The sequence below is a fragment of the Strongylocentrotus purpuratus genome, unplaced genomic scaffold, assembly GCF_000002235.5.
Source record: "Strongylocentrotus purpuratus isolate Spur 01 unplaced genomic scaffold, Spur_5.0 spur5_scaffold_19, whole genome shotgun sequence".
NCBI classification, from domain to species: domain Eukaryota; kingdom Metazoa; phylum Echinodermata; class Echinoidea; order Camarodonta; family Strongylocentrotidae; genus Strongylocentrotus; species Strongylocentrotus purpuratus.
In genome coordinates, this window is record NW_022145604.1 from 27,570,036 (window position 1) to 27,584,633 (window position 14,598).

At 35.7% G+C, this 14,598-nt stretch overlaps 1 protein-coding gene across 1 annotated transcript; it reads right to left on the minus strand.

The window, feature by feature from the left end:
• Nucleotides 1-5,278: 5,278 nt before the first annotated feature.
• On the minus strand, nucleotides 5,279-10,077 carry LOC105443996. The gene is made up of 5 exons (XM_030989968.1): nucleotides 9,863-10,077; nucleotides 7,764-7,810; nucleotides 7,336-7,425; nucleotides 6,760-6,908; nucleotides 5,279-6,168 (listed from the first exon to the last, which is right to left on the minus strand). The coding sequence occupies exons 1-5, from the start codon at nucleotides 9,911-9,913 to the stop codon at nucleotides 6,044-6,046; spliced, it is 462 nt and encodes a 153-aa protein (XP_030845828.1). The 5' UTR covers nucleotides 9,914-10,077; the 3' UTR covers nucleotides 5,279-6,043.
• Between the last annotated feature and the right edge of the window lie 4,521 nt (nucleotides 10,078-14,598).

Genomic DNA, 14,598 nt, shown 5'->3' on the forward strand with positions numbered 1-14,598 from the left:
GATTACCCTAGACGAGAGCGAAGAAAACCAAATTACTATGGAATTGATTAAATTTTGACTGATGCAAACTGTTAATCATGTTTTAATTCTAATTAATAAACCATATCTCACTTGTTTCATATTTGTAATAATAGTCAATAAAAGGAATCGATGCCTTTACTCATTTTGTCAATTTCAAGTCTATAGAAATCATTTGATATAAAGTTAATGTACAACAAAAAAGTATACTCAACTTGTTAAAAAAGTGGATTTGCAAACTGTTCATGACATATGGCTTAATGCTAGTATTCGAGGTAATCATAGTTTGGATTACCTATCATTTCATACCTACGATATTTGTTCTTACAATCACTGTCTTATAATTTTAAGAAGGGGCTTTAAAACTAAGGGGGAGAGATGTTATATATTGATGACGTCATACGATGACCCACAATTGTAAAGCTGCGCATGTGCCTTGCGCAATATACTTGCTTTGGAATCTTATACCACGAGTATCAAACGTATGCTATTATCTGTCTTGAGTATTCATCTGTGTACCTTAAGTAAGAGTACATAACAGACGTCACAAACTGATAACCAAATTGGTAATTTGTGTAGTGACCTTTTAAGTTCCATAGTTTTTCATACTTTAAAAACTGTCATAACATAAGTGTTAAGCAGACCTTACCGTGGATAAACAAATATAAAGAAGAAGAAAATAATTCTGAGATATTGTTATAAAGAATTGACTACCCCTACCCTCAAATAATATTAGAATAATTGATTAAAAAAGAGGATGAATTAAAAATAATTATAATTACCTGTATAGCTATCAGAATTCCAAGGAGTGAGATTATTACGACTTTCCACATTTTGCTTCTGTTTGCATGAAATTTTAGATATAACTTGCTACCAGTTGTTCACAATTTAACTGTTATTCCTATGTGTTGCTGGCAACGTTACAATTTGTATTAGGTTCATGGTTACATGGACTCCACATTTACGTCCCGAAGAACACAACTTGCAATTTGATATCAAACACAACGTATGAACATTTCGTTGTCGCCGCTTACCTGATAAGCAAGTCAGTACAATTCTCCTTATCTGATATGACGATTATGAAATACAATGGTGCAGTGTTGACAAATGCTAAGCAACATGATATCCAGACGGTAATAGAAACCATAAAGAAGGGAAATCCCACCCGTCTCTAGCCTTTAAACAAGGCCACATGCCTGATAGACGCCGAGCGACTAAAAAGAGACTAATCGCGAAAACCTGAATGAACGCCAGTGCGAATTGTCCAGACCTGTGACATTCGTCATTCGGTCGCGCGTTCACTCCGGGTATCTAGACTCATCTCAGCCGCTTAGCCAGAGTCAACGAGGCCTTGTCAAAAGGCTAACCCGTCTCCCTCTCTCCCCTTTTCATCTTATGTACCCCCTAGTGCCAAGCAGAAGCTAGCAGCCTTTTTTTAGCAGCCAAACTGATATCGATATCGCATACGGACGCTGTGTTGAACAATATGAACGCACTCCGTTTAGCTGCTAACCGTAGTCTCCGCAAGGAGACACGGATAGGAGTAGTCTTCGGTCTAGTCGTTGTTTTTCTCCTTAAATTTTAAGTGATAACAATTTATTATTTTGAGAATTAAGATGGATAAAATGATTATTTTAAACCATTAAATCAAAACTATGCAAATTATCACAACATTAAAGTGAGAAAAAAATAACAAAAATTAGAAATATATTACCCTTCTGCATATTATTATCATTATAATTATGTTTATCATTAGAATTTAAATTCATATTTTATTGGAGGGTCAACCCCCTCCTAGACACACACATACACACACACATATACACAAAAAATACCCTAACCTACGAAGTATGCGTTATGCTCAGTTTTGTTCCTCCTACTCATAATATGTCTGCATAATTGTCATATGGTAGCTTTAAAAATTGTACAACTCATTTGATATCCATATATTTTTATGCTCGTGTGCATTCCTGTTTCTAAATGAATTGTAGATAAATTTAGTTTGACTTTGTCACTATTCAGAATGGAATGTTTAAGTAGCATTTTTTAATACCAGGAGCTTTCGACTACAATCTTTTGTATTTAATAATGTCCTTCTTTGATTAAAAGAGAAAACGAAGTTTGTCTTGTATGCATTGTCTGGCTGTGTCCTAAGAATCGTAATGATGTCAAGGCAAAGAGGAAAAAGTGATTTAAAATGTATGCATAAATGATAAGGGGGAAAAGGGCTACAACTGGTGAGGGAGGTATAGAAAGAGAGACAGAAACAAAGAAGGAAACGCAGAGGTAGAGAGTGAGAGACAGTGACAGAGAAAGAGAAAGCCAGAGAGAGATGAGGGTGTAGATATAGATAACAAATGAGGCAGAAGAGTATTCCACTTACGAGAAAGAAAAAATATTTCATTATTTCGTTATATAAATTTTCTTTATTATTCAAGTTTAATATCACTATCTCACTCATAATTTAATTTCTGAATGATATTATTTTCCTAACTCTATTATCCATAAATTCAGCTGCCAAAATAAACAATAATGTTGAGAGGGGACATCCTTTACGTCTCCCTCTCTTGACTGGAAACGTTTCTGATTTCCATCCATTTACAATGAACTTAATGGCCCGAATTCACAAAGGAGGTTTGTCGACAGACCTAGTGTTGAGTAGTCAAACTACTCTCCGTGTATGCCTTCAGATTCTGCTTCAAGGTTTGAACGCAACGTTCAGCAGCTCCGGTAGAAGAAGGATGATAAGGTGGAACTCGAATGTGATCCACCCCATTCTTCTTGAAGAACTCGGCGAGCTGTGCAGAAATGAATTGCGGTCCATTATCTGATACAAAGTGTTCAGCAAGTCCGTGGGTAGCAAATATGTGCCGTAGTACATCAATCATAGCACTAGTTTTTGTAGTTCTCATTGGATAGACTTCCATCCATTCGGAGTAAACATTAACTAGTAAAAAGAAATGTTGGCCATCTAGCTCTGCAAAATCTGCATGAACTCGCTCCCAAACTCTTGAAGGCCATTTCCGTGGGTTGACTCCTCATACTGAGACAAGTGTGACAATTCCTTGCCAGTGATTCAATGTGTTTGTCCAAATTAGGCCACCAGAGCACACATGTGATCAGAGATACAACACCTAGGTTTATATGCGTCAAACAAACCTTGGTTTGAAAAGCGTCGAAACGCGCCATATGACGCACATAAACCTAGGTTTGCCAACAAACCTCCTTTGTGAATTCGGGCCAATATGTTCGTACAACGACCTCGACCCACTTTCGAAACGACGGACCAAAGTTCAATTTTTCTAAACATTAAAAAAATATCAATAACATCGAATGCTTTAGTGAAGCCTACCGTCAATAATCGCTCCAGTTACATTTTCCTTTAACCAGGGGCGGGTCCAGCCGGCGACAGGGGATGTTTTGGCGTGTTTTAGTTGGTAATGCGCATGCGCGGTCTTCCTATGCAAAAACCTTCTTCGATCAGCTGTTTTTACGCTGTGGCTGCTGCAGTCCAAGAACGACAGCCAGCCCCTCTCCCAAAGTCACGTGATAATAAATTATCTTGAATATTTAATCTTGAATATTATATACCCCCTAGTGCTCTATCTTCCTCTCTCGTCGCCACACCCCCTCCGAGTTGAAAGGGGGAGAGAGGGAGAGGGGTAGGGATTTCCCCTTCTTTGATGATTCCATTTTAATACCTCTCTCCCCCTTTCATCTTATATACCACCTAGGTGCTTTATCTTCCTCTTTCATCGTCACAATCCCCCTGAGATGAAAGGGTCGGGGAGAAAGGGAGAGGGTGGGATTCCCCCTTCTTTGATGATTCCATTACCTATCTCCCCCTTTTATCTTATATACCCCCTAGTGCTCTCTCTCTCTCTCTCTCTCTCTCTCTCTTTCTCTCTCATGCATATACACGCCACCCATTTTCCTCTGCTTTTTCTGCAATTATCTTTCCTCAATCAACTTTGTAACATTCTTCTTTTCTTTAAGTTTCCCTTTTCATGTTCATTACTCGTAAATAATCTCTTCTTTGTCTTTCTGTCTTCCCTCTCGCTCATCTATGTAAGCCCATGTCTGCCTCTCTCTCTCTCTCTCTCTCTCTCTCTCTCTCTCTCTCTCTCTCTCTCTCTCTCTCTCAGTCTGTATATCTGTTTGTCTCTCTCTTTTTCTCTATCTCTGTCTCTCACTCTCTACCTATTTCTTTCCTTTTTGTTTCTGCCTCTCTTTCTCTACCTCCCTCACCAGTTGTAGCTCTCTTTCCCCTTATCATGTAGCCTATGTATACATTTTATATCTTATTTTATATTTTAAGAACAAAGCCAAACAGTGCAGAAAAAGGACAAATTTCGTTTATACTTTTATTCAAAGAAGGATATAATTAAATACAAAAGATAGCACTCGAAAGCTCCTGGTATATAAAAATGCTACTTAAACATTCCATTCTGAATAGTGATAAAGTCAAACCAAATTCATCTTTATAAAATTCATCTTAGAAACAAGAATTCACCCAAGCAAACAAATATATGAATATCAAATGAGTTGTACAATGTTAAAGCTACCGTATATGATTTCATCTATATACAATTCATCTTAGAAACAAAAATTCACATAAGCTAAAATATTAATGAATATCAAATGAGTTGTACAATTGTTATGCTACCATATGACAATTCTGCAGAAAAATGAGTAGGAGGATATTACCGACTAACAATATAACAAAATAATTTTTCAACAGTAATCTTGGAACACACCGAAAACTAAATTTATATAAACGCAAACGTCAAATTTTTTACTGCATTATGTTACAAACAACAACAGGTTTTTCTAGTAAGAGTTGTAAACCTTGCATAATTTGAGCAAGACCTAAGAAGCATTTCGTAGGATTTTACTAAACACAATTTGGGCCTAAAGTGATGCCCATCTCTTTCAACATTTCAATTTGAAAGATTAAACAACTTGGTAAAAATCAATGTAAAAAATTGATCACTGAATTACCGTATTTGCTCCTTTGTTTTATCAACATTTATAATATATTTGATGATGAGTTTTAAAGAAACGTATTCTGGAAGTTGTCTGTAATCTAAAAGATGACTAGAAACGCACTTTCACTCCTATGACATACATACCATTGCCAAGATTGTACCATGCATGGTCTTCAGCCGTTGCAGTAATATACATGAACCAAGTTTACAAGAAAATAGAAGAATTCCAGAGACGAGTTCTCGTCACACTTGTATTTGACCCCCCCCCCCCAAAAAAAAAAAAAAAAATCGTGACATATCAATTGACTTGAAGAGTAATCTAGGGCTCCGTGTTATAAAGAGTTGATATTAATCGCAACTTATTTGCGATTCACATCAATTGCAACTAAGTATGTAGATGAGAGATAGCGGACTGCAAACTTGCTATTGATTAGGGTCAATCACAACTCTTTATTAGAAGGGGCCCGGAATTCCTAGTACTAGTATAACAATCCATGAGCCCGTTTCAAGAATGATAAAAACAGAGAAAGACATGAGTATTTGGTCTTATTTTGCAATATACATGTAAAGACAAAACTGAAACCAATCGAAATTTGCAGACAAAAAATTAGGTAAGGGTAAATTTCCCTGACTACAGTATTCTCTTTGCACGCTATGAAGCAGCATTACAAAAATTCATAAAAACAAAGAAAATAAAAATGAAAAAGAAACTAACTTTCAGGTAAAATTCTAGATCGTGTAGCGATTTGCACATTAACACACAAAATTGACAAATTAATTTGAAGGAAAAAAAAATCAAAATATAACTCTGGATTATAACGCAATAACTCCATATACAAATCAAGAAATGGCCGTAATAGAATACATATTAAAGTTGATTTCAGTGGAGGTATGAAAGACATAGCATAACATTCCGAAAGCACTGAACATTTGAAAGGACGGAAAGAAGAGGGAGGGCGTTTAACATGATATCAGTTGCCCTGAACCGTTACCACTTGGCTGGGGTTGGGGTTGGGGTTGGGGTTAGGGTTGGGGTTTTAGACGGGAGGGTCTACACTCGGCCCCGCGGGGTTCGGAGCTACCCCCATGTTGGGTTTGGTGTTGTCAATGCCCTGGTTGTAGGCTGGTGGTGGTGGTGGATGACCGGGATTACCAGATGATGCTGAAAGGTAGGGCAAGAGAGATGAAAAGAAGGATACAAAGCATTAAGCAATTTTCAGACACCCGAAAATAATACAAGGAAAATTAGTGCTTGTTCGAAATTTTACTGTAATCATAAAGGTTATGTATTATTCTTCAAAAGAAAATACATGTACAAGACTATTCCAATTTCTCGGGAAGAAGTGGAAAAGCCTTTAGAAATGTTAAGTTTTCATCTAAATAATATGCTACAATACGACATGATAGGCCTAATTATGAATAATACAAGTGTACAGAACTTTGTTTCCATTTCATAAAACAAAAAACATAAATGTCGGAGGGCAGTTTTATACCATCTTTTCTTTAGAAGAATTGGAAAGAATACGGGGAAGCTAGGCGTAGCCATGCCCACATTTTACCATTTGATTGTAACAAAGTGGTAAGATGCATTGTGTCATTTCGTATCATACGGCCCGCAAAAGTAAAGTTTTAAGTTGTTGTGTTCATAATTTTTTTTTTTTTTTTTTTTTTTTTTGGGGGGGGGGGCGGTAAGGGGGAGGGGTGGTTTCCAAACAAAATCCAATCATTGCATTTATTTTGTCTCTGCCTTTACCTGTAGCAGATACCGCCATAGTCTGTTGTACAGCGCTAGCTTGCACCGTAGGGGCAGGGTGTGTTCGAAGCAAGAGCATGCGTTTCCTATGTCTGTAGTAAGCCCCGCTAGCTCCGGAAATTATGACGAATAATATGACGATGCCGACCCTATTGGTGGAAAATCATAGAATATGAATATCATAATAACGATAGTAATGATAATGATGATCATGATAATGATGATGACATTATTAAGAACAAAAAAAAACATTATCAGCATCAACAATGCTACTACTACTACTACTCTACTACTACTACTACTACTACTACTACTACTACTACTACTACTACTACAGAAGATGATGAGGATAATGATGTCGATGATAATGATGATAATATTGATAATAATACTAACAATAAAAATAAAAATGATAATAATAATATTAACAATAATAAAAACAATGATAATAATAATAATTCTTCAACCAATCAGTCAATCATAACCATTATATAATTTTCTGTCATTAATTGATTTGGCAATAAACTCTAGAATATTTTGGTTTATGCACGTAAAACTGGTATTGTTTATACTCACCATAAATACCATAGACTGAGGAGGCCATCCGACTCGTCGGTGTAAGTGCAACAGCTAGATGTTCCACAGCAGTACCGACCACTTGAGCAACTAGAATGGGTGACAATAATGGGAGAGAAAGTTAGTGAGATTGGGGGATGGAACGAGAGAGAGAGAGATATATATATATATATATATATATATATATATATATATATATATATATATATAAGAGAGATGGGTGGATAGAACGAGAGAGAGGGGAAGAGAGATAGTGAGAGAGATGGGGGATGGAAAAAGAGAGAGCGAGCGAGAGAGAGAGAGAGAGATGGGTGGATAGAAGTTGTTTGCATACCGGTCACTGTACAAACTCGATAAAAGTATGATTGTCAATCATAATGACCACCAGCGAACCAATTAAGATGATTGATATAGGTCACGTGACTCACCTGTAAGAGGACCCATAGCTGGATCGGCATGTTATAGCGTCTACGCTCTGGAAAAGAAGAAGAAAAAAGTTGACAATATCAGAAAAAATACAAAATATCATCGACCATGTTGCAAAAAGTTTGTATGATAATTGGTATTAATAATGGCAATTACAGATAGCAACTTAGTCAAACATGAAGATCGAAAATCAAGATTACATGCTCGTCTGAAAATATAGTTACTTTGCATATTTCTTTTATGATCCTTCTCTGAGAATAATTTAGAAGTACAAAAATCGATGGGTCCAAAAGCTTAATTGATTTCAGTTATAGGTAAGTATATTTCACAATCTAAAAAAAACAAGGTTTCTGGTGGCCCTCATTAAACAAAATCTCATCTTTCTGTCTCTCTTCCTCTCTTGTTCTCTTCCTCCATTCGTTTTCTTATGACGTCGTTCTTTCTTACTTTTACCACCTGTTTTTTTTTTCTCTCTCTCTGTCTCTCTCTGTCTCTCTCTCTCTCTCTCTCTCTTTATTGCCCCATTTCCTTTTCGTCCACCTGATCGCTCTCCGCTTCTCTATCCTTTCTCTCCCGTTCTTACTTCTTTCATATCCCCTCTCTATATACTCACTTTTGAATTGTATCTTACGACCCAGCCCCTCTACCATTCTCCTTCATCCTCTTGCTCCTTTCCATGTACGGAGCAAAAAGTCAAATACGAGACAAATATGCTTTTATCGTAGATCAATAACAGTTGAAAAACATTTCTGTTCCAGAACTGCCCCCTCTTTATCCGGGGAGGGGGGGGGGGGTACTCAGATATGGTTTAAACGGTGGTGTACTGCTCAAGCCTCGAAACCCCCACCCATTTTTAAGGGTCATTTTGGCAGAAAAGGCACTATTTGGAGGGAATTGTCTCGAAATAAAGGCACATTTTTCACATTTTTTTAATTTCGGAAATTTTAGAATAACGGACACATGTTTAGTAATATTTTAGTTAAAAATGGGAGCCACTTTTGGGGATATTTCGTGAAAAAGCGGACAATTAGAGCGGCACATCCCGTATGTCTTAATATGTGAGTACCTCCCCCCCCCCCCCCCCCCCGCGTTACACGCTGAACAAGAGGTGGGTAACCTACGTTGAATGTGCATCTTCTTTCCCCTTTTTACTTTCTGCCCATGACGCTGAAAGGGACCTTAAAGGGCAAGTCCAATCCAATAAAATTACTTTTAATAGGAGCTGAAAAATGAGACAAACCAATCAAAAAAGGTTTGAACAAAATCGGATAACTAATAAGAATGATATGAATTTTTAATGACATGAAAAACTTTTCTTTCTTTTTTATGGAAAAACTTTGAAAAACACAAGACAAATTGGCAACTCACTTATGAGTCTGTGGCATCATTGCCTCAATATCCACTAATTGTTTTCTTTATATTGATAATATAAATTTCCAATTTTTTCCCTAAAAATCTTATTTCCTCACACCAGCATCCGAGTTTATATGTTTTTGTGTGGATGCACTAATATGGAGTAATTTTTTTTCATTTGAAAAATGAACAAAATTTGATAAACTCCTTATATGAAAATTAATGATTATGAATATACAATATTCAGAAAATGGTATCAATTCTTTAAAGTTCATAAAAGATTTCGTGAAATGTTATGCACGCAATATGATACAAATCATATAACCTGGGCAAAGGCATACATGGGGGAATCAAGCTTTGGGGGATAAGATTAATGGGATAAAAATATATAAAGCAATTGATAACTAGTGAGGCGATGACGTCACAAACTGATAAACAAATTGGCAATTTGTGTAGTGATCTTCTAAGTTCCATAGTTTTTCATACTTCATAAATCATAACTTCCTTATAGGTTAGCCAATTTTACTCAAATTGTGTAAGGGGGGGGGTTAAAGGTTTTCTTTTTGTGGGCAACCGACAATATATTCGCATAGCAATAATTAAGCAGACCTTACCGTGGGTAAACAAATATAAAGAAGTAGAAAATAATTCTGAGTTATTGTTAGAAAGAACTGCCTACCCCTACCCTCAGAAGGTATTAGAATAATTCATTAAAAAAGGAGGATGAATTAGAAATAATAATAATTACCTGAATAGCTATCAGAATTCCAAGGAGTGAGATTATTACGGCTTTCCACATTTTGCTTCTGTTTGCATGAAATTTTAGATATAGCTTGCGATCGGTTGTTCACAATGTATCTGTTTCTCATATATGCTGCTGGCAACGTAACATGGACTCCACACTCACTTTCTGAAAAACACAACTTGCAATTTTATATCAAACACAACGTATGAACATTTCGTTGTCGCCGCTTACCTTATAAGCAAGTCAGTACAATTCTCCTTATTTGATATAATGATTATGAAATACAATGGTGCAATGTTGACAAATGCTTAGCAACATGATATCCAGATGGTAAACGGAAAACATAAACGAAGGGGAAATCCCACCCGTCTCCCTCTCTCCCCCTTTCATCTTATATACCCCCTAGTGCTCTATCTCCCTCTCTCATCATCACACCCTCTCCCTCTCACCCCCTTTCATCTTGCGCGCGTGTAGATGCTATACTCTTTTCACACATGTTCTGGCGTGTAAGTGCCTGGATGGACGAGCTCAAAACAAGCTTTTTAATTGCCCTGCCTCCTTCAGTATCATAATACGAAATGAGGGTAGCTATTCATAATAGGAGCAAGAGGGTCGGTATTCTAGAGGATCGCTATAGCACTTTAAGTTTTGAGTGTACATACACATTGAGAACAGGATTATTATTTTTTTAATTAAAAAAAACAACATATTATTATTCATGATGGAATTTAGTATTATATTCAACATACAAAGTATCTTGTGCTACTATTGGTCAAAAAGTAAATCACGTGATGAAAGATAGTTCGCCCATCATTGATGGGAGAAGAAAAGTTCGTTGCACTGTTCGTTGCACGTGTTCTGGCGTGGAAGTGCCTGGATGGACGAGCTCAAAACAAGCTTCTTAATTGCCCTGCCTCCTTCAGTATCATAATACGAAATGAGGGTAGCTATTCATAATAGGAGCAGAGGGTCGGTATTCTAGAGGATCGCTATAGCTCTTTAAGTTTTGAGTGTACATACACATTGAGAACAGGATTATTTTTTTTTAAACAACATATTATTATTCATGATGGAATTTAGTATTATATTCAACATACAAATTATCTTGCGCTACTATTGGTCAAAAAGTAATCACGTGATGAAAGATAGTTCGCCCGTCATTGATGGGAGAAGAAAAGTTCGTTGCACTGTGTAGATAAACTATCTACACAGTGCAATGCACTTTCACTGAAGATAGAAGTAGGGCCTACTATCTACACAGTGCAACGCACTTTCTTATAAACGTTGCGTATACGTATACGTACAACGTAGTAATGCATGCACTATACGTATCGTACATCGTTTGCTAGCAGCTGTTAATTGATGATTTGTTGCTCTAAAATGACAGAAGAAGTGAAATGTTTCCGATGTGGAATATAAAGCAAATAATCACCTTTTGGTTCCAGGCGATGGCAAACTATCACTTTCTTGGCGATCTGAATGTATACGCTATTCGCTTCGGAAAGATAGCTACATCCAGATCGCCTCGGAAGTGATAGTTTGTCCCATCACCTTTACCAACGGTAATTATTTTCTTATTGTAAAAAGCATTATATATTGTCATCCCATGCTCACTGTCTCCCGTGAGTTTGGAATAGGGTCTTATTGTCGGGATCATCTCGAAGGAGAGGATGGTAATCATAAATCTATAAATCTATTTATTTATTTATTTATTTATGCATGTTCACAATTTCACAATTCATTGAAGTTAACATCACATTAAACATTAATATAAGATGACAAATCATTTTCAATTTTACAATACATTTGAATTAACTTCACGTGAAAAAGAATATAACATTGTTTTATCAAAATCAAGTTGCAACTTATATACAGTTTGAAGAATGAACACACAAAGGTGATGAAACATAAGCAAATAGAGCTTGAATCGTTACAACACCTTTCAAATATATAATATATGACAAATAAAATTCCTAAAGTTTTGTAGTGAACTATTTACACTATTTACAAAGTTTTAAAAAAAGAAAGAAAAAAAAGAATTTCGTTAAGCCTAGTAACAAAATTATGTTAGATTTAATTAGAACTGATAAATAGATTATAATGTAAGTAATATCTTACATCTGTGAAATGATAATACATTTGAGTGCTCTTTTAAAAGAGTTTGTTGATTTTATATTTCGAATATCATTAGGTAAAGAATTCCATACATCTGGACCTCTGTGTCTGATTGATTTTTGAGCTAATGTAGTGTGAGGATTGACCACATGTAAATTCGATGACTGCCTTGTTGAATACGAATGAACCATGTTATTGGGTTGGAACATTGAAGATAATGACGTAGGTAATAATTTGATATTAAAACGGAACATAAATATGGCAATTTGGAGGAAGTTTATATCATCAATCTTTAAGCATTTCAGTTTAACAAATAGTGGGGTAGTATGGTCACGATAACCAGCTCGGGTACATTATGCGTACAGCTTTCTTTTGTAACAGAAGAATATTATTAGTCACACACTTGGATGATGCCCACAAAATATTACAATAAGAGATGTGTGGTAAAATTAGACTATTATATAGCATAAGTAATATTCTATCAGAAACAAAACATTTTATTCTATACGGTACGCCAATATTTCTGGAGATTGGTGTAACAATGTGTTTTACATGGTCGCTCCAGTCAAGTTTTTCATTGATATAGATACCAAGGAATTTCGTACATGTCTTTCTCTCTAAAGAAATATCATCTAGTTTAATATTAAGAGCAAGGTTGTCATTAGATTTTCTACCTCTAAAATGAATATAATTTGTTTTAAGAACATTGAGAGAGAGAGAGCACATTACTTATAAACCATAAGGTCAACTTTGGTAGTTCCGAATTTAGTTTCTGTTCAAGAGTGTTGATTTCACGATGAGACAAGAAAACACTCGTATCATCTGCAAATAAGGTATGATTTAAAGTTTTAGATACATTACAAATATCATTGATATAAATAAGAAATAATAATGGGCCCAGGATGGATCTATGATTACCAACCTCTCCTTCGAGATCGAGATGAACCCGACATATATCTATAAAAAGTTGTCATACTGTCATGTCGTATATCTTTTTTGTTTTTTGTTTTTTGTATTTGAATAGAAAAAAGAGAAAGAAAGAAAAAAGAATTGTAAAAAGGATTACCAGTGAAATAATGTATTCTTATCCCTGTATTATATTCCAGAAGAGACATGCTGCAGAAGTAGGTAAATTGATGTCATTCCTGGTTATTGTCATCTCTACTCTCACACTCAATTAGCCTATTTATGTTACACTATATTTTTAAAATTTGTTATCCAATGTTATAAAAAAAGAGAATTTTAATCAATACAATTTGAATTTGAATTTGAATTTTGAATTATGAAATATCCCCAGCGACAAGTTGCGACCCTCTTCTCGTCTTATGAATAGCGACCCTCTTATCGTGTTATGAATAGCGACCTCTTCTCCTATTATAATCATATATTTCCTACTGGATTTGAAATTGTTGATTTTGATAGCTGTCCGTTTAAGTGCACTTCAATAGCTGCTATTGAAGTGCAATTTTAAGCGGATAGCTGGAGACTGTGGATCGGGAGCTAGCGGATGGGGGGGGGGGGGGGAGCTGACGGGAAATGAAATATCATATTATGAGACATTTCAATTAATGACGCATGTTATTCATACGATTGTGCCGGTAAATTGTTAACTTGATTTCTTCAATCGTTAAGAGTTCATTTTACTGTAGAAGTGTTACCGTAATTATATCTCGCATTTATAATTATGAAATATGAATGTAAATGTATTTATTCCTGTTATTTTCTGCAAAATCCAAAACCATCTGTGGATCGGGATCTAGCGGATGGGGGGGGGGGGGAGCTGACGGGAAATATTATATTAGGAGACATTTTAATGAAATATCATATTATGAGACATTTTAATTTATGACGCATGTTATTCAAACGATTGTGCCAGTAAATTGTTAACTTGATTTCTTCAATCGTTAAGAGTTCATTTTACTGTAGAAGTGTTACCATAATTATATCTCGCATTTATAATTATGACATATGAATGTAAATGTATTTATTTCTGTTATTTTCTGCAAAATCCAAAACCATCTGTGGATCGGGAGCTAGCGGATGGGGGGGGGGGGAGCTGACGAGAAATACTATATTATTTTATGAGACATTTTAATTTATGACGCATGTTAAATGTAGGCAATAGGAAATTGAGGGGCACAATGCACACTATAAATAATTATCCATATTTATGTACATAGTTTTCTATTGTTAAATGTTATATTGTATTTTCTATCATTTGTATTTTCACTCTAAAAAGAGCCATTGGAAGCAAAATTTCTATGTAATGTTTGCATGCATATACCGATAAAATAATCTTGAATCTTGAATCTTAAATTATGAATGGCCACCCTCATTTCGTATTATGAATAGCGACCCTCTGCTCTTATTATGAATAACGACCCTCTTCTTCGATTATGAATAATGACCCTAATGAATAGCGACCCTAATCCCTTATTATGAATAGCGACCCTCTCGTCGTTTTATAAATATAGTAACCCTCTTCTCGTACTATGAATAGCGACCCTTTTTTAGTATTATGAATAGGGACCCTCATAAATAAGGACCCCGATTTGTATCATGAATAGCGACCCTCTTGTCAATACGGACCCTCTTCTTTGATTATGAATAGCGGTCCTTACGAA

Coding starts and splice junctions, on each gene's coding strand:
- LOC105443996 (XM_030989968.1), bottom strand. CDS start 9,913: ATGTGGAAAGCCGTAATAATCTCACTCCTTGGAATTCTGATAGCTATT. Junction 7,811..9,862: donor GAATTCTGATAGCTATTCAG/GTAATTATTATT, acceptor CTTCTTTTCCAG/AGCGTAGACGCTATAACATG. Junction 6,169..6,759: donor TATGGCGGTATCTGCTACAG/GTAAAGGCAGAG, acceptor CCTACCTTTCAG/CATCATCTGGTAATCCCGGT.